Source organism: Cryptomeria japonica, chromosome 8, assembly GCF_030272615.1.
Source record: "Cryptomeria japonica chromosome 8, Sugi_1.0, whole genome shotgun sequence".
Classification (NCBI taxonomy): domain Eukaryota; kingdom Viridiplantae; phylum Streptophyta; class Pinopsida; order Cupressales; family Cupressaceae; genus Cryptomeria; species Cryptomeria japonica.
Window position 1 is genome coordinate 578,502,594 of NC_081412.1, and position 27,611 is coordinate 578,530,204.

At 35.1% G+C, this 27,611-nt stretch overlaps 1 protein-coding gene across 1 annotated transcript in view; it reads left to right on the forward strand.

Annotated features, from left to right (window-relative positions):
• The window catches only part of LOC131034409 (actin-related protein 9), a 217,233-nt gene that overhangs the window by 116,420 nt on the left and 73,202 nt on the right, over window positions 1-27,611 (forward strand). The window contains exons 13-17 of the mRNA XM_057965876.2: window positions 9,699-9,788; window positions 22,273-22,343; window positions 22,490-22,689; window positions 22,847-22,890; window positions 23,006-23,055. Coding sequence (XP_057821859.2) covers window positions 9,699-9,788; window positions 22,273-22,343; window positions 22,490-22,689; window positions 22,847-22,890; window positions 23,006-23,055 — 455 coding nt within the window. The remainder of the gene's footprint in view (window positions 1-9,698; window positions 9,789-22,272; window positions 22,344-22,489; window positions 22,690-22,846; window positions 22,891-23,005; window positions 23,056-27,611) is intronic.

The following is a 27,611-nucleotide window of genomic DNA, read 5'->3' on the forward strand; positions in this document are numbered from 1 at the left end:
TGTTAGAAATCTGATTACTGAACTAGTTCACAAATTTAACATTGCACACTAGGACACAAATTACGACAGGATATCCAAATGTGCAAACGGGGTTAGTGGTGCTAAATAACGACGTTAGTAGCAAAAATCATCAGCAATATGATAAATTTATCCAAACTGAAATTTTTAGCAGCGTAAATGCAGACTTCGTATGGCTTTAAAAAGTGGTGTAGTTTGTTGTCGCATTTTCAAAATTTGTTGCAGAGTTTTGGAAAACTTTATTTGGTGTGCTTTGCAAGTTAAAATTGTTTAGCAAAACATGGGGGAATTTTCGGTACTTTCTAGCCTGCAAGAAACAAAGTTTTCATTTTGCTTGTTGGTGTTACTAATCCCAAAAATGTTGCCAGCTGGGTGTTTTCAAAAATTGCTGTTTTAAATCTGATTGTGTTTGCCTAACTAGGGTTTAGCCTGGGTTTGATCTTTGAATGAAATTTCAAAATATGGAAACCATAAGTGTTTGTCTTTCTAACTCTAGGTTAAGAATTTCAAGTTTCACAATAAGTTTTTAAATAAAATAAACTTTCATATAGGTATGAAAACACAACTATATAAAGAAAATACCCGGCAATGCTTTGCAAATTAAAAGTGTAAATGTTATTCAAATTTATGTTTAAATCTAAGTTGTAGAAGCTCAAAAATTCTTTTATTGTTTTATTGACTGTTGCTTCTTATTTGCAGGTTGCTGTAGATTACATTAATTAAATTCGATCATCCTACAACATTTCACAAGGCATATACTTATATGTAATGCCTACCGATCAAGGCATGCCTTGACCAGACATGTCTCTTGACATGCCCGCCCGATCAAGACATTTCTTGATCGGTTTCATAGGCATCGTTTCAATAAAGCGCTTTACCGATAATTATCGGGTTAATACAAATGCTATATAATATTGACAACCGATAACAAATCGAGTCAAGATAGAGCCATAAAAAAGCGAAAAAAATCCTCAAGAACACAATTTTTACTACGGCGCGATTTTTTATTTTGAACTCGCGATTTCAAACGAAAAAATCCCGATTTTTACAGCTAAAAAACTGCGATTTTATCGCCGATTAAATCGGCTGCCTATTTGACTCCCGATATATCGTGATTTCGGCGATGTTTTGCCGATATTTTCATCCTTGGTTGAGAGTGGCTTGAAGGTATCTCATAATGTGTTTCACAACCATAAGATGTATCTCCTTAGGTTCACACATGAACTGGCTCAAGGCATTTACTGGATAATAGATATCAGTTCTAGTATTGACTAGGTACATCAATGATCCAATCATCTGTCTGTAGAGAGTAGGATCTACCAATGGGGTGTCTGCTGCTGCTTCCTTTAGTTTGTGAAGATTTGTTTCCATAGGGGAAGTCATGGGTGCAGTTCATCATACCAAATCCCTTCAATATGTGTAAGGTGTACTTTCCTTGATTAAGTATAATATTGTCAGAATTTTGCCAAACTTCCAATCCAAGGAAGTAATGTAGAAGGTCTAAATCCTTCATATCAAACTCCTTCTCAAGATCTTTCTTACATTGGCCAATAAGGTGATCTTCTCTTGTAATTAAAAGATCATCAACATACATGATCAATATCGACATATCACCTTTGACTTCCTTGAAGTATAGATTTGGATCTGCATCATTTTTTGAGAATCTTAATCCCATGAGATGACTGTCAATTCTTTCATACCAGGCCCTGGGGGCTAGTTTTAGTCCATATAGAGCTTTCTTTAATCTGCACACATGTGATTCTGCATTGTGGATCTCAAACCCAATGGCTGCTCTAAGTAGACTTCCTCCTCAATTTTCCCATTCAGAAAAGCAGTTTTTACATCCATCTGATGGACTTTCCAACCTTTGGCTGCTGCAATGGCCAGTAATGCTTTGACTGAGGTGTATCTAGCAATTGGAGCAAATGTCTCATCATAGTCTATTCCCTCTTTCTGTGAGAACCCCCTAGCTACAAATCTGGCTTTATGTTTCTCTATGCTACCATCTGCAACATGTTTTATTTTAAATAGCCACTTGGATGAAATTACGGATTTCCCTTTTGGCCTAGGAACAATTTCCCATACATCATTGTTTAGGATGGATTTATATTCTTCAGACATGGCATCTTTCCAAACTTGATGTTTAAGAGCTTCTAGTACATTAGAGGGTTCTTATTTGGAGAGATCATTCATTAGGGCTACATAGGTAGTGAATCTTTGGGGCCTCTTACTTTCTCTAAAAGTTCCTGAAGGAGCTGCAAAGTCCCTTGCATCTTCCATTGTTTTGTGAACCCATAGAGGTCTTTTCTTGGGGAGGAATTTGTACTTCATTTTCTTCTGAACACTCCCTCTGAATCTCAGGAGTGGGTTCCTCTTCTATTTTTGAAGATGGAGCATAGATTTCTGACTCAATAGAGTATTTAGCCCTTTTGAAGGCTATGTCTTCTTCAAATATTACATGTCTATTAAGTTCAATATTGCTATGTCCAGGTACAAATATTTTGTAGGCTTTAGAGGTTTCACTATATCCAACAAAGATTCCTTTTCTTCCAGAGGGTTCTAGTTTTGTTCTTTTCTCTTTAGGTATATGAAAGTAGATAGGGCATCCAAATGTCCTAAAGTGAGTGATATCGGGTTTTATCCTTGTGAAAACTTCTTCAGGAGTTTTATCTTCAATGTGGGAGTGAGGACATCTATTTTGTATGTACACAACAGTGTTGGAGGCTTCTGCCCAAAGATGAGTTTCTAAGTTTTGATATGGAAGCATGACTTTGGCTGCTTCTACAATGGTTCTATTTTTCCTCTCAGCAACCCCATTTTGTTGGGGGTTGTAAGGGACAGTGAACTCCCTGTTAATCCCAGCTTCTTTACAAAATTCCCTAAAAATGTCTGAGGTATATTCCCTCCCGTTATTAGTCCTTAGGATTTTTATTTTCTTTCCGAAAGAGTTTTCAAAGAGAGATTTGAATTCCTTAAATCTCTTGAGGATCTCTTCAGATTCTTTACGTTTAAGAAAGTAGATCCAGGTCTTCCTGGAGAAGTCATCAATGAATATTACATAATAAAGGAACCCTCCTAATGATGGTACAAACATTGGCCCACATAGGTCAGAGTGAACTAGTTCTAAAACATTGCTTGTTTTCCTAGAACTATTCTGAAACGAACTCTTAGTATTTTTGCCTTGGGCAAACCCCTTACATGTACCAGAATGGTATTGTTTTAACTTAGGCAAACCAATTACTAATTTTTCCATTGAACATAAAGCACGAAAGTTTAAATGACCTAATCTTCCATTGCAAATTTCATTAGAATTTGCAATCTCATGAAGTAGGGCTAGGTTAGATTCAGTACATACCTCGTACAAATAGCCTTTTCTATGCCCTATGGTTATAGCCTTCTTGATGGAAGAGTTTTGTGGCCATGCTAGAACTTTACCATTCATGAAGGTTATACTGTACCCATCATCTTCAAGTGCAGATACGGAGATTAAGTTCCTCTTGATGCCGGGAACGAATAGGACTCCGGTGAGTTGGAGGGACATGCCTGTCTTCAGCTTAATGGTGTAGGTACTGACGCCTTTCACTGGATGTGCAGAGTCATCACCAATGGTTACTTCTTCATCAATTTCTTCTAACATGGAATCCAATAATTCTCTATACCCAGTGATGTGTCTTGAAGACCCACTGTCAATGATCCAGTTGTTAGATTTATTGGATACTTTGCTAGAGAGGGCAGAGTAGAATACATGCTTCTCGGAGTCATATTCTTCCCTTTTCACTTTTGCAAATGTAGCTTGTTGTTTGATTTTATCCGGACATTTTGCTGCATAGTGTCCATATTGATCACACCTAAAGCATTGAATATGAGAGTTGTCTTTCTTAGATGACCTTTTCTCATGTCGGTTCTTTCTCTTCTTGAAATGTTTCTTATTGCTTTTCTTGTTGGAGTTGGTATTTAGAACATGGAGATCTTCATTTATGTTCTTTTGCTTGATCCCCTTCTTATTTAACCTTGACTCCTCTTGAAGACAATCTGCTCTTAGCCTATCAAATTTTGGATATTTAGCCCTTGCACTAATGCCTTGGACGAATGTTTCCCATGTGCTAGGCAACCCATCTAGAGCAATGAGCGTTAGCTCTTTGCTTTGGATCTCATATCCAAGCGTTGCTAGTTCATCCGTAAGGGCTGATATCCGCATAAAGTATGCATTGATTGACTCTCCTTTGTTCATACTTATATGATTTATTTCCCTTTTTAGAGCCAGGGTTCTACTTGCGTTGTTTATCTCGAATGCACTTTCGAGTGCTTTGAACATATGGTAGGCAGTCTCATGCTTTGTTATTATTGGCATAATGTGATTTCTCACTCCATCGACTATGATCTTCATGGCTTTTTCATTTCTTTCAATCCATGTTGATTTGTCAGGTTCATTCTCTGGTTCTTTAGATTCAACTCTTACAAATGATTCAACTTTATTCTCTTTTAGAATCATCTTAATTTTGAATTTCCATGCTGAAAAATTATCGCCTCCTTCAAGTCTGTCCTCAAATCTGATAGCATTAGCCATGGAAAATGTGATGTTTATATCTTTGATTTGAACTTCTCAAATTTGAATGCCTTAGGTTCGATCAACCTGCCTCTGATACCATGTAAATGTTATTCAAATTTATGTTCAAATCGAAGTTGTAGAAGTTCAGATATTCTTTTACTGTTTTATTAACTATTGCTTCTTATTTGCAGGTTGCTGTAGATTACATTAATTAATTTCGATGATCCTACAACATTTCACAAGGCATATACTTATATGTAATGCCTATCGATCAAGGCATGCCTTGACTGGACATGTCTCTTGACATGCCCGATCAAGACATGTCTTGATCAGTTTCATAGGCATCGTTTGAATAAAACGCTTTATCGATAACTATCGGGTCAATACAAATGCTATATAATATTGACAACCGATAACAAATCGGGTCAAGTCATGTATCATTTAATATTAACAACCGATAATAAATCGGTATGAGATTAATACAATAGCTATAGTTATCCGATCTGTTCTATTTCAACCATAGCATATGAAATATGGTCATAGCATGATCGAGTATATATGATAATGATGTTCAAGTATCGAACTGTGCAATCGAATGTGAAATGCATATAAGGATGATTATAACAAGTTTATTCATTCAATCATGAAGTCTACCATTAGCTTGTAGTGACATCTATAAGGTAGATGATTGAATGAGAGATAAATGAAGTCTCTCATTCAATCATTTATCTTACCGAAGCTACTTAGTTTCAACAAAAAGAATGAAGTTTGGATGGAGTAGTTTTGATGATTGGGATGCCCTTTCTTTTCAACGTTTTAGAGATGCGATTGGCTCCTCTTTACGCTGTCCCCCTTGAACCCAAAATACCCACAATCACTGGTGCGATTTTGATGCAATGGAACTTGCGCTTCTCCCAAGTCCTTGCCCTTCAACAAAATGCCAGTATTTTCCCTTTGTGCAGATTTGTGTTTGCTCTGAGTTGGAGACCTCCCTCTGCGAACTGAGATGATTTGGCACTATCTCTATCTTGGCGTGGATATTATATGGAGCTTTGCTTTTACGGTTCTAGCCTTCGTTCTACACCAGAAGTCTGAACTCCATTACTTTTTCATTGCGTTGGATTTCTTTTAGGGCTCCTTTCGGCGATGTCAAGACTTATGAAGCAACTTTCGTTTTAAGACATCCAAACTTTATTTATTTGTCTTGACTTTAATCTCAAGTCTAGGAAGGCGTTTGGGAAGATACTTTTTAGTGTATTTTTCGGGCTATCTTAAGGTGATCGCGAGGGCGATTTGCTTTTGAAACATCCGAACTTCATTTTGATCGATTCCCTTTTAGCACTTCGTTGTCGTTTTGGGGAATTTTGGTATTATCGTTTGATATTATCATCAACACATATTGAAGCATTTTGGTTTTAAAAGACACAAGGATTTGATTTTATGCATTGAACTTCTAAATCGTGACCTTTTATTACTTTGTTAGCGCCCTGGGTATTTCTATTGGCCTTTTTATCGGCGAATACAAGGCTCATGGTTTTTAAAACATACGAGCTCCATTTTGTTATTTTTGACCCCCTTTAACTTTGTCTCAACATCTTAGGTGTGTTTTTCGGTATATTCTTCGGGGAATGCAAGACCTCCCTTTCACTTTAATGCCTAAGTTTATTTTATGCGTTTCTGTTTAAGCTCGAACTTTATTACTTTGTTTTGGTTTTAACTTTGTGAGAAGCCTTGTTTGGTATTTAGTTTGGGCTTTGGAAGGCGATACAACAAAAAGTGTTTTGATTTAAAATGCCACAAACTTTTTTTTGTTCGTTCCAACTTAGACTTCGTGACCCTTTTCGGTATTTAGTTCGGGCTTCTACTATTTTGCTTTAATTTTCATCTTGCCTTGCAATTTTAGGATTTTCATCGGTATCTTCCAAGGTGATTTTAGCAACTTGAACATTTATTTCTTCGGCTTTGTTTTCATCTATCGCAGGGTTTATTTTGGGCCTAGAAGGCGAAGGAAAGGCGCCATTTTTTAGCAATTTATACGCTTGCTGGATGAAACTAAATCTGGCCTCAATACACCTCTCAACATTGCCTCTTAAGCATTCTAGTGTGGATGCCTGGCAGTTTCTCTGATTTCCTGAAGGCTTGACCCTCTGCCGGAACATTCATACTTTTGGATCGACATTACGGGCATACTGAAGCCTAACTCTCATTGCATTTCGGGATACCCCTCTCTCTCTCTCTCTCTCTCTCTCTCTGCCAAACCTAACAAAATCCTACTCAGGGCCTGAATTTTAACTGCTGTAAAATTAAATTTAGCGAGCTAAAACTGATTTTTTTAGTTTAAAAATCTATAAGAATCCTAGCCGGAATTCGTTTGTACAGAATTCACAGCTTTTCATGGATTTTTTCTTGTTACTAGCACAATGTCATCCACTGTTATTTATTTATTATACCACTCAAGTTGTTTTTGGGCCTGTCGTGATGTTTCAGTATTTTTGTCCTGCGCTGTGTGCTTTTGAATTTTTCACTTTCCCTGCATTTCCTTTGAAAAAACTTGCAAAACCATTCACGTTGTTAAAAAATGCATTAAAACTTTTTTGAATTTTTGAATTTTATTTTGTGTTTGGCGTAAGATTTTTTGGAATTTTGTTTTCCTTTTATTAAAACTTTTTGCATTTTATTTTGAGTGTGCCGAAGGTAAATGTTTTTGGATGTTTTTATTTCAAGCTGATAACCTCTTTAATTTTTATAATTTCAATTTTATTTTAAATGATAATATAACTATTTGAAAAGACATATTTTTGAAGTTCACTTTAAAACGTATGATCGTATTGAATATTTTATTTTTAAAGTTGTTATTTAAATATAATTATTTTTGTTTTTTATTAATTAATTTAAATTTTTTATTTCATTATAGTATATAGAATATTTTTGAAGCTAAAGTTATTTTAAAAAAAAAATATTTGAATATAAATCTTTTATTTTTAATAATTTTAAAATAAATTATTAAAATTAGAATATTGATATATAAATATATTTTTAAAAACGTATTTAATATAATGATATGTTTCAACTTAAAATAAAGTTTAAAAGATTTAAAATATTTAATCTGATTTTATTTTCTAATTTAAAATAGAACTAAAATTATAAAAATAAAAAATATCTCTTAAAATGATGAAAGTAGAAAATTTTTCTTATAGAAAGTGGAACATTTTTTAAATACAATTGTAAAAATAATTTTCTTTTATTTCTACAGTTGTATTTAAAACATCAAGCATCGTTTTGAATTTAAAGGATTCAAATAATGTGATTTTATCAGACTATTAATGTATCTTAATCTTTTTTTTAATGATAAAACTATATCTAACCGTAAACATTTGGAATATATATCAATTATTTGTCCATATTGCTTCTATAGTAATGAAATCTTGTCTAATAACTTAGAAAATTGTGTTATATATATCTGTACGTGTTATTTGTGAATGCTTTATCCATAAATGGTTATATCCGTATCTGATACCGGATTTGTATCTGCATCATATCCGTGTCCATGCAACTTTGAAAATAAGTTGTGGTCATTGTAAATGTGTCATGGTCAGTCGAGTTAAAGATGTCTTTTGAGTAAAAAAAACCTGGCTTTGTTAATTCTGTTCAAACGAGTTTGACTTGGTACCATTACATTGTAGTTAATGGATATGGTTTGCCCTCTAGGAAAAAATAGTTCAATAAGAAAGTTGTGATTGGAGGAATTGTAGATATGGTAGTAGGCATAGATCCTATGGTTATGAAGTTTGTTTGAATGCAAAGATCTTTCTGCCGAAGTTGATAGCTTGTCTCTGCAAGCTCCAAATAATTGGGAACTATTTGATTTGCTATTGATAGAAACCCTTTAATTGATTTCATAGAAAACAGGTCATTAACCAATAATCTTTTCTTAGATATCTTTAATTGACATGTGTATAAATATATGGGTGAAGACAATATCAGTTCAATCTGAATTTGAACTACTGTAGCCATATTGCCGATGTATTGACAGTCCATATGTATTAGTCACTTGGGCATAGATCTGTGAACAAGAAATTGAAAGTCTCTATGATAACATTTAGGTATCCTAAATACTCTTCTAACATTGTAACTCTAAGGAAAATCAAACTCCTCTTAGCTCATTGAAAGAGAGATGTATTGGACAATATAATATTCAAATCACAAGGAGATTGTCAACGGAATAAGTGAAAACTCAATATTCTTCTTTATTACTAGTGGTTTCATATTTTTCTTCCATTGTTTTTAAATTTCTCAATTAATAAAGAATTCGTCAAAAGCTGGTTTTGTTATCGATACTGATTATAAATGTGTATTGGTACAGATAAACCTATCCATTCTGTTGAACAAAAAGATGGAACATTAATGGAAAATATATTGTGAATTTTTAATGAGGAAATGTCTGTGCTATTAATTATTCAGTTAATATAAGAAATTATTTTGTTTTATTTATTATCTGAAACTATATGTATATGCAATGTTATGTTTGATTGTTGTAGACGAGATCAAGTGGTAACTTATTGGGGCTTTCATTGTGGAGGCTCTTGTACAAACCACTAGGATACATGTTAGATGATAAAATGTACAAAATTTGAATTTGATTCATGTAAACTACCACAACCAATTCTGGGTGTGTGGTGTACTACATTAGATGAGGCGAGGTGCACATCTTGAGTGAATTTGATGAAAGTGATACCCTCCAGTTACGGTGTCTAAGTTTAAGGGTACCCTGCAAGGGTAATTTGGCAATCATAATTTTTATTTTTTGGTGTTTGGTTGTCAAATTTAATTTTATCTTTTTCTTTTGAAGATTAGGATAATCAGGAAACTGCCATTAGAACCAAACAAAATATAGTTAACTGTTCACATAGCCCAACACTAGCAAAGTAGATATAGAAACTGCTTGTTTCACTTATGGCTGGAAGTTTCTCTTAATCTTGCTTCACTTGTGAAAGCCATTTTTTATTTTTAAGGGAGGCTATTGTTCTCTATTTTTTGAACTCTTACTCGGCAGCAATGGTATTTCCAATGTTTGTTTCACTTTCTGCTTCTTAATTATTTAACTTGTAATCATTTTTTATGGATTACACAGGAAGGAGATTCAAATGCTCCTGCAGATGTCTATTACTATAAGGCAGGCTTGCCACCTGATGTTTACAGGGTTGCTATGTCTGCTCTAAATGTAAGTATAAGTTTGTAAAAGGCTTGGAGCTTACCAGTTCTGAAATTTCATCATAAGTTTATTTTGCAAGAAACTTTAGATTTCTGCTAATTTATTTTTTGCTTTTGAGGGAATAGTTTAATTATGTAGGGGTGCAGTACTACCCAGCTTCATTTCAATACATTTACCAAACAGAGTCTAGTGGTTTATCATTTGCAGCGCATGGCTTCCACTGACAGAATTAAAATATAAACCAAAACTTATTAATCTATTACTTGAATATAATTGCTAGAATATGCATTAAAACAGCTTTTTTCCCAATTTTCAGGAAAAAATCCTAGATACTGTAATTTCTCAAAGCAGCCAAATAAAACAGAAAATAGGTCACAAAGCTTAAATGATTTTACAGGTAGAATTACAGTGCTGAGTCCAGTTTGTCCTTGTTTTACTTGGTGTCTTCATTGTTGAAATTAGTGTTTGATGGGGATGCACCCCTGAGAATTGACTGGCATCCTGGATTTCTTGGGGACAGGGTGTAGGGGGAGTGGGCTGAGGGGTGCTGGGAAGAGTGGACTGTGGAGGGGGAGAATATGATAGGGGTGGTGTTGTTGGGAATGAACCTCCTCACAAAGTTGATCCTACCAAGGAAACTCTGCAGTCCTTTTTTGTGACTGGGGAGTAAGAAGAGAAAGAATGACCTCCACTCGCTTTGGATCAATGGCTAAGCCATCCTTAGATATGATGTGTCCCAATAGTCTTCCTTGATTAGTAGCAAATACACATTTGCTTGGGTTCAAGGACACACCATATTTCCTGCTTTTCATGAATACCGCTCAAGGTGATCAAAATGATCACTTGCATGCTTTGAATAAATGGTTATTTCATCAAGGTATATAAGCACAAATTTTGCTAATACACCCTTGAAAGCCATGTCCATTGCCCTTTGAAAGGTGGCACCGGCATTGGTTAGACCAAAAGGCATCTTACAATAAGCATAGATACCGCACTTAGTAGTAATGTAGTCTTATATTGGTCTGACTCTTGGACCAAAATCTCATTGTACCCTGAATACCTATGCAAGAATGAAAATATTTCTGAGCTACTCAGCCATTGGAGAATTTGTTCCATGGAGGGAAGGGGATAATAATTCTTAAGGGAGGGTCTATTGAGATCCCTAAAGTCTACACTAACTCTAATTTCCCTATTCTTCTGTCATGACCCTTCCTATCAACCACTTCTTACCTGTCTTTAAGCATGAAAGAAAACATAAATAAATAAAGAGACACCTTTGATCAGAAAATCATCTCTGTTATGAGACTAAACGATTTTTGTCACGCCCTGATATGGAACAGTTTCTTGATCACTGTTAAACAAGAAGAAAACAAATAATAACATATTTGTACGTACCTCTCCCAATAAGGTTGAGTATTATTGTTTCTCAAAAAATTGTCTTATCGGTAAGACTTCATAATTTTAATTTGAAACCTATCGTACCCATACTCAATGAGACCAGGCTCAAGTGGAGAGTAAGCTGTCTATTCTGTTATATGACGTAAAGTTTGAAGTGTTAACATATCATAATTATGAGATTGTCTCTCTGCCAGCCACGTGAAAGGACACTTTTAGGTTGTGGTGGTCTGTAGATGATGGCTGTAGTGCAGTTAAGGTCGAGTTGGTTTGAAGACTCTTCAGGTCAGCATAATCAGCGATCAAGAAGGGATAGATTAGCAATTAAATAATAACAAAACAAACTATAATGAACAATTTGGTATGGAGGGGTGCGATCATGTAATGTCCCTACTAGTTAGAGATCATTAACCTGCAAAACAGATTATTAGAACACAACAAACATATATATATATAAGTAATCCAAATTGCAATCTAACTTTAATACTTAATTAACATAATCATAATTTTCATCTAATAAAAAAGGATACGAATGCCATATGAAAGTATGTCCTTAGGCGGTTGTGGAGCTCGCCTTCTTGGTACCCCTTGGTCCCAAGCCCTCTAGGAAAACGAAGATGAGTTCGTATCCTGTCTACACCCAAGACATCCAAGGAAGACCCTTGTCTACTCCTTGCCTTGGGTGATGCCTCCATCATCCAAGTCCTCAGAGGGGATCGGCCAGATCCGTCGAGTCCTGACTTGGGTGTAACCTCTTACACCCAAGCCATCCAAGGAAGACCCTTGTCTATTCCTTGCCTTGGGTGATGCCTCCATCATCCAAGTCCTCAAAGGGAATCGACCAGATCCGTCTCTTCTTGGTTGAGTGTTAATCAACCAAGCCATACATATGCATATCAGTTTTCAGTTCATAATCTATCCCTTTGTGTTAACATGGATTCCTAATGTATTCTTTAACTTATATATATCAATGTGCTTTACCATCTTTAACATATGCATTACATTTCATTAAATACCTTTGTATTACATAATCCTTCCTAGTGTGTAAATTTGTGTATACAACAATTAACATGATATACAAGAATTTACATGATTATATCCTTTACCTATGTTTAATGACCAGTGAATACTATACATTAATGAATATATATACATTCACTAGACTACAATTAATATCACATATTAATGAACATTGCACAGTACCCATTAACTAATATTAATGAGTATTACACATTAACTAATATCAATGAACATTACATATTAACTAATATACTTATATTATTTAATATAAGTAATTACCTATTCTTTACCTTTCGTCCACAGCAGACAACTTCCTCTCCAGTTTGCTCTCCTTCCCGTCCTCTATCATATTCAGTTCATTCCATTCCCCATTCCATTTGATCCCTCTTCCCTTTTATATCCCCCAATATGAGGGAGAGGTCACACCTCTTCGTCATGTATGCCCTTTGGCAAGAGATACACTCTTTCACCATTAGCACCCTTTGAAGGAGTGCAACTCTTCATTAATTCTGCCCTTTGAAGGGATACAAACTTTCACAAACAGATCTGCATTTCCATCCCCCATGTTTTTCCTCTCAAATGAGGTTCTCTTTTCCGTTTTATATCTCATGTTTGAGGGAGTCACAACTTTTCATTTCATGCCTTTTAACTATTCATTAAACTTAACTAAATTATAATTATTTTATTTTAATTTTTATTCTTTTATATTTTAATTTTATTATTAGTATTTATTATTAAATCTTGCTTCAAAATGGGGACATTACAGATCAAGAGAAACAAATAAATGATTAATTAGCAATTAAAGGAGAGGCATGTCTCCTCACAAAGGATCGTCCCTTCCCAAGGAATAATAAGGATATAAAAGAAGAAGAAGAATATTAATCCAAAAGGAGATGCAAGGAGAATGGAATATATATATATTATCTGCAACCATCAAATGGAATATATATTATTTGCAACCAACGAATGGATTCGAAATTATGATATATAGTTTGTGTTCATAAAAGAACATCAGGTTGCATCACTGGTAATCACCATCGATCTGATCGGATTAGAACTGTTATGAAGTTACAGGCAGTAACATCCTTGTTCTCGACAGTATGCATAGGGGACGTTCTTAATATGTATGCCTAATATATGAAGCCTGATAATTTCTATATGCAGAATTTAATAGTGATATTAATATAGACTGCAATACGTATGAGTCATGTTTAATTTTATATATAATGGCAGACCAGATCTGACGCATGTCAGATCTGTCTGCCTTTACAGTCACAAATATACTAATAACTAATATTTTAAGTCAGCAGTGGTATTAATAATTGATAATTGATAATATAATTTTAATTAATTAATTTATATATATATAGGAGAGAGAGAGAGAGAGAGAGAGAGAGAGAGAGAGAGAGAGCAATTATATGAATATATACACAGAATAATTAGTACTCCATTTTTGAAGATTATAAGTAGACAGTATTTAACCAGATTTACAGTGATACTAAATGCATCAAATATAAATAAATAAATTCATCAAAGAATATGACTACCGATTAATTTAATACATCAAATAAGAGTTAATTAGTTCTACAAATCAGAGGTTCATAAATAAATAGATAACAAGAGAAATAAACAATTGATAACTCCTGAAACATAAACAAAATGTCTTTAAAACTGTCCTAAACCATAATCAGTTCTGTATTTTCTATTCCCCAAGGGAGATGGGTGCTGCTAGGGAAGGGCAGAGTAAAACCACTTCAATAGAAAGCCCCAAGGGTGAAAGGACTCCTCTTGAAATTTGGGCTGCAGGCCCCAAAGGTGAATGGATTGAGTTCCAGTAATCTGGGCTACATTAAGGAGGTGGTGTCAAGCGCCCTAGGCAGCCAAGCACTCTTCTGGGAATGGGATCAGATTGGTTTGGGTTTAGGCATGGTTTTAATGGTATCGTATGTTATATTACAAAGAATCAGTTAGTTATGCTCAATTAATAGTGATAGAAGGTAGTAACATAAATGTTGCTCTTGGGAATTGACAGTGTATAAATAGGGGACATTACTTCTTCATTTTTACAAGGACTAGGTTGGCCACCCAAGAGAAGTGTTTAATAGGGAAGATGATATTGGCTTCTATGAGTTTGGTCAACTCCTTCATTAGTGGCTCAATTTTGGGCTTTATTGGCCTTTTCTTTTGTCTAGTTGTATTCACATCTGGGTCTAGTTCTATGGTATGCTTGGCTAAGCTAGGGTCAAAACCCTTCAAATCTTCATAGGTCCAAGCAACTATGTTATCATATCTTTGACAAAGCTTAACAAAGGCTTCTTGCTTGGTTAAGGAACAAACCTTTCCCAAATTTAGTGACCTACCCTCGGTAACAACAACTAGCTTATAATCACCTTTCTTTGCAGCCATGTTCATCTTCTTCTTCAGTTTATTATTTGATTCTAAAATGCCCTCCAAGGTAACTGGACCTTTAGGCAACTTGTTGGAGGTGAGCTGTATGATCTGATCTCCACATTGGTCTTGTACCATAGACTGATTTTTGGTAGGAAATTCTGCTTCATTTTGCAAGAAATTGACAATATGCTTGCCAATTCGCTTGGTTTTTTGGGACGATAGGACTCACAACAAGCTTGATGTATTGTTCCTTTTTGTTTGCAACATGCATTGGTATGCCAAACTAAGCACTGACTGTTGCAAGCCTATCAACATGTCTATTTTGACTCCTAGGATTGCCTTAGGTGTTGAAGGCCTCAAATCCTTCAATCAAATCTTAGATCCTGTGTTTGTATGATTTGAGTAAGTTGTTATTTGTTATGCTTTGAGCTCTGATATGATTAACAACTAATTCATTGTCCCCAAATACTTGTAAAGATCTGATCTTTCTTTTTTGTTCAAGTTGGAGATGTTGATGGGTGTTTTATGACCACACCAACACAAAATAAAATGCCAAGGTATCTTATCCTTTCTTGAGCAAAATCTCGTGTATGCTAAGATTGCGAAAGATCATACAAGTGTCTCCAATGTTCTTCTCTTTCAAGTCCTGACATTGGATAAGCTCAATGTTTGTTGTGATATGCTGGTAACACAAAGGAACTTACTTTTGAATCGTTCTTCACTTCTACAATGTTGGCTGGAACTTCTTCATCAGATATTGCAATCTTGTGATGCTTCTTCTTCGAACAGACACAACTGAAATAAACTGAAATTAAATGGGAAAGGGTTAGAGAATCTATTTTACTCCTAAGGACAATAATATCAATGGATAGTGCTCCAATGGATGAATTCCACATAAACCAAGTTTTGCTTCACCAAGCTCAGGAACAACTCCACGGGACCGGTGCAATCTTGCAAGGGTTACACAAAGAATTTTCATATCATAACGAACACCATCATAACAAACAATGTACATTCAATGATCTAAGTTAAGCATCCATATAAGAAAGGCTCATAGAAATCATCTAAAGTGCAAAAAGGATGAACCATTGAAATTCATCAAACATTGTCACATTTTCCATTAACAATAATGTACTTCTAACAATGTGAGAAATAGAAGGAACCCAATGCAACAAGTTAAAATAGACAAGACTCCACCATAACTTCAATGTAGTTAAGTTTTATTTCTCCAAGTCATATGCAACAATGTCTTCTCCTTCTCCTACTCTACTACTCTAAGGAGCAAGAGCTCTCTACTTCTAATGAGCTAACTATCTAATGAATTACAAATGAGAAGGCAAGGCCTTTTATAGAGATCCTCTCACAAATGAACGACCAAGATTGAGTTGAAATCAAGGGCCAAGATTACACTATTCAAACACTAATTGGGGTTTGACAAAAAATAGAATAGTGTGCTGACAATTAATGAGGCATCACGCCCACTGAACATTTAATATCCCATCACATAGAATAGCACACCCACTAAGCATATAATAGCCCATCACTTTGAATAGCTTGCCTACTATCCCTCTCTCTCGTGACAAATGCAATGAATTGGGTCATGGCGGTTTAGAGACATTTGATTGGTCGGAGGTGATGGGGTGCCATCGTAGCATGCTGGGTACCATGTGGACCTGGTGACTCATCACGAGGAATATTCCGTTTTGACTGATTGTGATTGAGTATATTCCCAAATTGCATCATCTGGACCAAGGTTCTAACTTTGATCAACTCTTCTGAAATTATCCTTGATCATTTCCTTATTTCCACGTACTTGGGTTTGAGAATTCACCTTCTTGGAATATCTTTCCTTGTCGACGATTCTGTCATTCTTGAAGTCTTTCATACTTGAACTGGATCTTAGGAACTTCGAATGTCTTGAACGTTTGGAATTGGAATTCTTTCTCCATGTTCTTTCCTAACTGGGATCTTGGACTTTCAGAGGAAATTCAAGATAGTTGTAAATTCTTCTTCTCACTTGCAATTGAACTTTGGATCCTTGGGGTCTAGAACTAGATTGCCTTGAAGCCTAAATGTTTGGAGTTTGAATGTCCTCCTCGACGTTTGGAACTAGAATTCTTCCTTCATGAACTTCCTGATATTGGATTTCTTTTTGAACTTGGATATCATTTCTCCACCTTGGGTGCATATGAGACAAGTGGAAGGTATTTTCAATGCCCCCTTTTCGTCCTTTGACTTGCGAAATGCCATATCAAAGACATTACTTTAAGCATTAAATTCCATGCCTCATGTCATTTCTCCTCATTGGGTGCATATGAGACAAGTCAAAGGAATTTTCAATGCCTTAGCCAAATTTCCATCTCTTGAGTACTTGAGTGCATCCTAGAAGGATAGGAGGAAATTTTTCATACTTAGCCAAATTTCGTTCATTCCATGACTTCATGAAGCTAGGCGCACTTGAGGCTTGGAGAAGGAATTCTTGGGAGCATATAGAGGGATAGTAGGAATTCTCCAACACTAAGTCAAATTTCAGTTTCCATGCCTTTAGGAATGCTTGGGCACACTTGGAGGGGGAAGAAGGAGTTTTCCCATACTTAGTCAAATTTTTGCCATTTCCAAGACTTGGGCACCTTTGGAGTCTAGAGTAGGAAATCTCCAATACTTAGCCATTTTTCACATTTTCTAAGACTCTTGGCATGCTTGGCACATTTTGTACTCAGAGAAGGATTTTTGGATTTTTTTGAAAATACCTCAGAGAAGGATTTTTGGAAAATTCCTTAGAAAAGAATTTTTGGAAAATTCCTCAAAGAAGGATTTTTGGATTTTTGGAAAACTCCCTAGACAAGGATTTTTGGAAAATTCTTCCACCTCTTGGGAATTGCGGCCAAGAATAGATCTCTTCATGCTTTGTCCTTTCGAGGAGGATTTCCAGATTTAGTCAAAATTTGATCACTTTCTTGCCCTTCTACCTTTTCGGATTTAGAACTGGATGCTCAAGATCATTCTGCAATTAGTGTTTCACTAGTTGCTAAGGGTAGACCTTCCAAAAATAGGCTTACTAAAAATTGTAAGTTCTCCCAAACACAAAATTAGGACAAACCGAGACATAGTGAAACTTACTAAAAATAGTAAGTTTGTTTAAACTCAAAATTAGGCCAATCCGGGCCATAGTGAAACTTAATAAAAATAGTAAGTTCTCAAAAAATGCTCAAATTTCACTAGTAGCTTCCTTGAAAGATTTCCTTTTCAACACTTAGCTCAAATTTCATTGTGCCCCAGATTATTGAATTTTTCTCTGAGTCTGAAGGATAAATTTTTTAAAATAGACAATACTTGCTTCCAGACGTAGCCAAAATTCATCAAAACTAAATTCCTTGATCTAGGGCGCATTTTCACCCCTAGCAGGGTTTTTTCCAAATTTAGCCAAATTTTGGCTATTTCTCTTTCGATTTTTCATATTAGTTCTTTGGGTTATCTTGACACAGCCATTGTGTTCCTGTGTGTATGTATTCTTTGTTTTATCTTTGCAATCTCTTCCTTGGACGATGATATCATCTACTTAATGAAGTCCTCTCCTCAACATTCAAAGTCTTTTTCTCGCATGAATCTTGAAAAGACAAGAAAATGTTGTAATCTTGCAAGTTTCAATCAAGTCATAAGTTAACAAAATGCAAAGTTCAAAGGATAATCAATAAACACAATGCAATTTGAAAATACTTTGAAAGCCCTGTTTTTCGACTTGATGACAATATAAGACTGTATCCTGTCTAGGTTGTTTATTCCTTAAGAATCAACACTCAAGGCTCTTAATGCTCCACCAACACTCAAGGATTCCACTTGATGGCAATCATGGAAAAAAACATTAAATGTGCCTCTATATCTTCATGAATGAAAGTAGACAAGTCACAGGAGTTGGTGGAGCATTAAGAGCCTTGAGTGTTGATCATGCCATCTGGAAGTGTTATAGTCATCGGAGGTCGGGGATAGGGCCCTTAGGAAACTGCTGCAAAGGGAGAGGAGTTGGGAACCTCAGAGTCCGAAAGGATGAGGGAGGAGATAGGAGGACTTCGGATTTTGGGGTTTGGGGAGACAAGATACCTCTTCCCAAAAAGGGAAGGGGTAGACTGGTTTCCCGAATCTTAAAATCTGGCAAGGAAGGGAAGTCCAAGTTTCGTGGTTTGGGGAGACAGGATACCTCTTCTCAAAAAGGGAAGGGGTAGACTGGTTCCCCAAATCCCGAATCCGGCAAGGAAGGGAAGTTTGGGTTTTGGGGTTCGGGGAGATAGGTTACATCTTCCCAAAAAGGGAAGGGGTAGACTAGTTCCTTGAATCTCGAAATTTGGCAAGGAGGGAGGTTCGGGTTCAGGGGTTCGAGGAGACAAGATAATTCTTCCCAAAAAGGGAATGGGTAGATTGGTTCCTCGAATCTTGAAATCTAGAATTCCTAAGAGGGAAAAGGTAAAGAGAATGGATGAATGGACTCCAAGGTGCAAAGGCAAGATGCGAGGGTGAAGGGAGAAGGCTCGAAGTCCGCTTCATGACAAGAGAGCACTTAAACATTTTCTTGATTTCCTGACTTGGCGCTTGATCAATTGGGCTAGCAGTGGTCCATGGAACATATCTGTTATTGGTTCTCATTGAAGGACCAAGGGTGTCATAAAATGACAACAATAACCTTGTTTTCAAGCTCTACAACTTATAGGAGTCTATTTGTATTATCATTGAAATTAGCTAGAGAAAATGTATGATAGTTTATGTGGATTTGGAGTGGTTGGCAAAATGGGTTTCATCATTCTTGGTTTATTATTGCTCTTTATAATTGAAGTGGACGCAATATTTTTATTATTGCTCTTTATAATTGAAGTGGATGCAAGATTTAAGTGAAGGTTTGAAGACTTGTCAAATAACATAAACGGGCCAACTAGTTTTAGTGGAATATGTCATGTCCCCTTTTCAAAACTAAAATTAATAAGTGGGTCTGATCACTTCATTTTCAAAAAGGCCATTTAAATATTATTTAGTTCCTATGTAACTTCTACTCAAATGTAATTCAAAAAAGGGGGTATATTGATGCAATTTTAAAAGCATTTTTAAATACTTGGAGGGAAAAGTAAATTAAACAATTAAATAAAGTAGGAGGGTTGGAAGAAGGCAACTATAAAAGAGAAATCAAAGCACAAAGCAAATTATCTAGTTATCCCATTTAAAAAGCGTTTTTAATTACTTGGTGTGTGGGTGATGGGAGAACGGAAATCTTTCAATTTCCATTGCAGGCTAGGACAAAAACCCTCTCGCTCATTCAAGGTGATTCTACTCATTGATTGCGATTTTGCTGAAGCAATTTGGATTAGCAAGCAAATTTCTATAATTGTGATATTGTGGAAGATTTCAAACTTCTTGTTTGGATTTTGGTGGTTTTCAAATTGGGTTGACATTTTGGATTTTAGATTTTAGTGTGGTATGGTCTCTTGAGAGAGATTTTTTTTGTGTATTTGTTAACATGCCCACATTTTGTACTTTGAACTATTTTTGTTATGATTTGTTTTTCAATGGTCATGTCCAAAACGTATAGTAGCTCCCAGTTTTTTTTCTTTTGTACCAGCATACCATATCGATGTACCCATTTGCGGATTCTGATTTAGTTAGGTATTTTCTATCATGGTTCATAAACTTTGCAAGAACTCTTTGGTTTTTTTTGCCGCACGAGTTTTTACAAGATTAACTCACGAATTTTTACAGACACAGGAAAAATGTGGGAAAAAATGCCAATGCAGGTAGAATGCATTTTTTCAAAGTTCCCAGACTCGGACTCAGGCCGACTCGGCTATGACTCGGAAAAATAAAAAACCCCTTGAAATTTTCAGATTTTTAAGAATTTAAAACTTGTTTCATGCACCCATTATTGAATAAAGCTTAAAGGCACTATAACATCATCAATTAGAAGCTCTAGCTCATCCTCAGCATCAGCCTCAGCCTCAGAGTAGTCTGTCTGCCTCCTACAAAGGCGTCTAAGGTAGGTCCTGGATGATTGAGTAGCCATAGTCTCCGCCTATGAGGTGCCACAATGATCAACATTAGTTGTGCCTGTGCTGGATCGTGCTCTATCTGCCTCCTTTGTCATAGCCACAGCCTTAACCTCTCTGTTTGCCATGTCTCACATGTCGTGGCGCGAGTCTTGGAGCTCGGACTCGGCGAGTTTTGCCATAACTTGCTTGACTCGCTCGAGTCAGGCGAGTTATGAGCAAAACTTGCTGAGTCCGAGTCATGAGTTGTCAAAACTTGCCGAGCTTGGCTCGACTCGCCAACTCGGCAAACTTACCTGACTCCAAGTTTTTTTTGCTGTAAAACCATGCATTTTCTCTTTTGAGGTGTCAATTTTTAATTTGATTCATTTTGTAATTGAATTTTGCAAATAAATATGTTTTTTTTAAGGAATTCTATTTTTTAGCACACTCTAAGTTGCCGAGTGCTCCCCATGTCTGAGTCTGCAAACTATGTTTTGTATAATATAACTAAGTTACCGGTTCGGGTTTGGGGACGCGAACCCAGTTCGTGGGTTGGGGAATTTTTTTTTTTGCCTTTTGGGTTTGTGGGTTGGGTTCGCCCGTACTTGTATATATATATGTAAAATAATATATATATATATATATATATATACACACACACACACACACATATTATATGCAAAAATTAAAGAAATATACAAAATTACAAACATTTAATAGTATGCTACTTCATCATTAATCAATGCCAAATGCCAATTGACAGTTCAGAATTTCAATAATATCATATTATGTTATATGCCATATAAATTTTTTGGTGACTTGATTGGCCTAGCTTGTGGGTTCGCTCAGGTCCGCACCTGGGTTCGCCTGGGTCCGCACCTGGGTTCGCTTGGGTTTGTCCAGGGTTCACCCTTTTGATTGTGGGTTTGCCAATGCGAACCCAACGTGAACCCAGACTTACGCGGACCTGGTTCGTGTTTGGAGCCCAAATCGCCGAACCCGGTAACTAAGTAATATAATCTATGGCAATTTCTGTACAATTTTATGACCTTGAGAACCAAAAAAATTTATAGCTTCATATTATGTAAAAACTCTCAAGATTATATTGTTTAAGCTTCATTTGCATTTAGTTGTTGCTTGGAGAGTCATATGACAATGCATACTTGAAAACTGTTTAATTATGTTGTTGGAAAACATTACAACGGGCCTCATGAATTTTCTCTCGAATGAATGGAGACTATGTTCACCATTGCATCTTTCCGTAGTGCATGCCTGCTTATTGCTAGCAATTCAGATGTGTAAGTGAGGAAAGCTCTCTTGGGCCTAAATTTGAGCAATTAAACTAATGCAAATATTTGAAAATTCTTCTAGCAAGTTTTGGTGGATAAAGAATCAAGAACTGTATTTCTCATTTTTTACCATGTGATTTTATGTTTTGGCATCTTCAAGTTTTGATGCACGCTCCTGGAACTTATAACTACCATTGGTTTCTTTTCTATATAAAAAATCAATATTTTCATTGGTCTGTACATTTTATTATTTACATAATATTAACTTCGAAATAAATGCATGACCAAGAATTTATTTAAATGGGCTTCTAACGATAAAAAAATAGTGGATTCATAATTTGCAAATGCTTGAAAAAGTAATAACTTATTCCACGATGCTGTTTACATGGACAGGTGCCCTCCATGGGCCTGTTTTATCCATTTCTTTTAATGCCAGATGAGTACCCCCCTCCTCCTCGTCCTTGGTAAGCTTTTACAATGTGAATTCAACTAGATATATTTTTTAAGTTCTCTACTTGCCATGTGGCAGTCAAGTTATAAATGCTTTTGATTTTGTGCCTAATAGAGGTTTTTCATTCATTGTTGGTAAACCTTTTCTCAAATGGACCAGGTTTCATGACTATGAAGATATGATGGAAGACAGCTCACACAGTGAATTTGGCAAAAGGCCAGAAGGAGCTGAAACTTTCTTTTCTGGTTGTAATTATGCATTGGGTATGCAAGATCCAAGTCAGTATAGTCCCAAATTAAAAAAGGAAGACAATATCGTAGGACTTGCTGAGGCTATTACAAATAGTATTCTTGCCACAGGTATGGGCATTAAATTGTTTCCCTCATTTGCACTGCATAAATGTTTAGGATGCCTACATACTATTATGTATTTCTCCTGCCTTTTTTTGTTTGCAGTTTCTTTTGTTAATCAATAAAATTCAACATATCTTCTTATGTGATTTTAAACAAATGGCAGGACGCCTCGATCTTTACAGAAAATTGTTCACAAGTGTGCTGCTTGTAAGATTATGCTTAATTTAACTTTTATGAATTTAAGTTGTCTTGCTATTGATTTGTTATCAAGATCTTTAAGAAGTTTAAGCTTGAACTCGTCCTGGTATTGTTTTGGGTGCAGGTAGGTGGAGTCGCATCAACAAAAGGCCTAGTTGATGCAGTAGAACAAAGGTGTGTTTTAATTGAATAATGGTTTTAAAGTATAGCATATTAATTTCTAATCTAGTATGCCATTATAGGTTGGGAGGAATGTCGTCTAGAAATAATCTGAATCAGTCATGAGATGTCTTTGGTTGGTTTCAAGCAATAGTAGTTTATTGGAAAATACACATTAAATATTTTGGTTGATGTTAGGAACTCTAAATCACATGCCGGTTCTCAGATTTGGCACATCCTATGTACATTGTAAACAAGTATAGATACTTTACGTTTTGGTGGCTCTGGATGGTCTAATTCCACTCAGTGGCTATTTATAATTGTTCATTAATTAATTAAAAATTGTCTGGATGGTTACAAAATGTGTATGTAAATTAACCACAAATTGATAGAACTTGAGGTTTAGTAGCAAATAAAATTTCAACAGAGGATTTTATTTTCTTTCTATTTATACATCTTATTTTATAAACATGAAAGGTTCATGTATTATAATTTATAAATCAGCGTTTCTTAAATTTTTCTTATGTTGGTGATGCAAGTCTTTACAACATGTCATGACCAAACAACACATGGAGTTCGATTGGAAGGGTTCCTCTTAAGAAGCAAATTATTAATTGTGCCCCTTTGCTTATAACAATATCTATCAGGGTGTGTGTGCACGACCAAAATTGGCTTGGATTGAATATAGATTCAGATTGGCTATATGCAGGATGCATTATAGACCTACCAAGTGCTTCCCAACACATGGGTTGATTTATTCTAATTACAGCTCTAGCCTCATTTGAAAAATATGAAAAAAGACTCACAAAATTTAAAACAAAATAACAAACACAAGTTAACTGAGTACCCTAAAATTATCTACTATTCATTAATTTTGTATCCATTTGACCTCACTCATATTCTCAAATCTCAATATCTCTTATTTTCGTATTATTCATAAAAAATAACATATTTTTTTATCAAAGGAAGATTGAAGGCTATTGAGTTCCAGCCTATAAAGATTCCTAGCAAGCAGAAACAGATTTTTTTGCCTTGGTTCATGAGTCTTCTACTACTTTTTTATTTAATCCGAGTGTCAAATGAAAACGACATGGTTTTGTAACTTTAATTTGCGTGTAGCAATAAGTTGTTTCTAATGGCTTATAGGATTATTTACATTCCTGCATTGGCTCATGGTATGTACCGATGCATATAAATTATATAAATATGAAGATGAAATGATTTGTCTTATTTTTAACACGATGATCTTATGTTGCAACTTGTAAATTCGATGTTTTCAGTTTTAAACCTAATTTTTGGGGGCTCCACCCTTTGTGAACCTCTGTGCCCTCACAAACACATATCTATCTTTTGAGAGGTCCACCCCTTGCATACCTTTGCACCCTTGCACACATGTACCTATGTTTTTCTTTTGGTAGGGTTGGGGATGGGGAGGAGGAGGAGGAGGGGGAGGGGGTGGTGTTGCATGGGATGCTACATACTTGCACCATGTATATTGCCAGAACCATGCACATATGTAATCTCACTTACTCTATCAGTCAATTATCGGTCTTGGTATGGATACGACAAGATGGCAATTTTTTTTCTTTAATAGTTATAATATGTACGTATGTATGTATTAAAAAGTTTAAAACTATGTAATATAGAACAATGGGGTCAAGGAATGGACACCATCATGGGGATACATTATTGGACACTATCCTAGTACTTGTTATGTTATGGGGACATAGGGACACATCCTTGGCTTTCATCCTAGTACTGATAATGCTATGGGGACAGGGGTACACCAAAAATGTCCCTTGGCCAAAATTCATGTTGCCCTCCTAGAAAGCTCTTGGAGACAACATTCACTCATTTGGGCATAGTTGCGGTCACCAAAGCTGTTGTTTGATTGTCTTTGGGATAGTTGGTCATCATCCTTAGATGAACATGTTAAAAAATGTCATAACCCCTCTTTGGACATTGGATTAAATAAATACGATAATTAAAACATTTATAAATTAACATTTAATGATATTGGAAAATCGTCTCATGTATGAGACTTCATGATTTTCCTCTAATAGATGATTATTAATGTTTATTATTTGTTATGATTATTATTTATTATTATTGTTTTATTTTAATGTAACGTGCATATTTCAATTATTAATATTATATTAATTATTAAAGAAGTTTTACCATAAAATACTATTAAAACATAAAATAGATATATTGAATACATTACAAAAACATGATAACATAATGAATAATATTATAATAATACAATTGAAATATATATAACCAGATAAATGAATAACCATTTATCTCTATAATAATAAACTATTAAATACCATTTATCTCTATAAAACGAAATTATTAAATACCATTTATATCTCTAATAACCAATTATTAAATAAAATATTAACTTGCAGTCAATATCAATTACTATTAAATAACTATTAAATAAAAACATAATGGCAGACCAAATTTGACACATGTCAGATTTGTCTGCCTTTGCATACTTGTATAAAAGAAACCATAACTAATACATACGTTAAAACAAACAATATATATAGAGTCAAGAAGCTTTCCCAATATCGATGGAGGCAACAACCAAACCGATCAACACTAATATCCACTCTCCCTTATCGCTGGATAAGAGAATATCAACCCGGAGGGATTAGTTAAGCTAAATCAGCATGCGAGTTACCCAGTCTATTTATCACTGGCTGAGGACCCGATTTAGTATTGAGGAATCTATAATCCATAGCTTAACAACTCAACAAATCATCGTTGATTAATAACTTAAACTCACACAAAGGATGCGATTAATATTCATGAAGAGCCACGATTAAGGAAAGGATATGACTATTCTAGATCAAGAGATACGGCCAGTCAGAATTAAAAGATATTTAATAAGTCATACTATCATCTCAAAGGAAAGGAAAAAGGCACCATTAAGACAAGAATCCACTCAAAAGGAAAAGGGATTGAAGTCTGCGTTAGCAAAGAATCAAGCAATTCAAATCAGAAAACATATCAAGTGATTTCATTGAAAAGAAGAGCGATCCAGATCAGAACAGCGATCACCCCTCTTGTCTTAAGATGATTATAAAGTTCATATTTAAATAATAGCATACAGCGATAATAATTGCTATCCATTGATAGCTATCACTATTTGAAGTTAAAGTTACAGGAATTATTCACCAAGTCAATATCATAACCATTACTTATTTGCGTCCACACTTTATCTCAGTAGGACATCTGCATATCTACAAGTTCGATATCTGCCTAAGTTGCAAACTGATATCGACTACATCGCGGTGAAGATATATTATTCCACATAAACGTTATTGCGGATCAAAAATAATATCCACAATTATGGCTGGGGTAATATACGCCCTCTAAAATTATCACCACTGATCCTTAAAATTGAAAGAGGTCTTACTGCAATTTGGGAATATAGGCCAAAAATCTTAGGAGCCCAAACAAGGGACATTACAAAAAATACTTAGAAATTAACAAAAATAATAAAATAAAAGGGGTTTTGGGTGAAATGATAATTGATTGTTTGATAATTACAAAAGGAGACGAAAGATCCTTAAATAGAGATTACAAGAGGATCTTTCCATAACAAAAACAATCGAGAGTAGAAACACAAAAGACAGAAAGATTTTTTTTTAAAACTAAGTAAAGATGAAAGACATAAAAGGAAGTTTCTAAATACTAACTAAATGACTAAGATGACCATTATATCAATATTATAATATTATTTTAATACCCTTCCTTAATGGTCATTCAACTAACTACCCTACACAAGATTTGACATAATCTGCAGGTCATTTGGCCGGAAATGCATAGAATGATGTCCCCTCTCCTCAAAATTCTCTCCGACATGAGTCTACTGCTGAGACCCTCCCTTGTTCTGCAAAACTTCTTGATATGACCAATTTTACCATAATCCTTTGAAGCTTCCAACATGATGTTGGGTAGCGAAGCCATCCCTCTCGCTATTTAAAGATACAGAAACTGAGATCAGCTGCTCAAAAACTTCATAGGTCTGAAAGAACACAATTTTACCGAAAATCGTCAAAATAAGTAATATCCATCATTTTGTAAAATAAACATAATTTTTTTTTGCAGAACATTGTTCACCCTAGAAAACCTAGGTGCGACCCAAAAAACGCTGCAATAAACCATGGTTTTGTGGGAAAATAGGCAAATCCTCGTTGCAATGCTGAAATCACACACGATTTTGTGAAAAAATTGGCAAAAACCTTTGTTTTGTGTGAAGAAAAAGGTAAACAACCACAATGTTTAGGAGAAAGATCATGCCAAAGCCTTCAAAAATATTCAATAAAACCCTTCTAAAAATTTCTCATAAAAAATTTAGGAAAAAAACCATGATTTTATTTAAAAAATTGTCAAAACTTCTGAAAAAACTTTAAGGTAACAACACCACCATGATTTTTCATAAAAAATCGTAAAAAACTACTGGAAATACATTCCAAGTAAATACCCACAACTTTTTTTTTTATATTCGTCAAAAAAACATAACCCGCTCTGATACCATGAAATGATAATTGATTGTT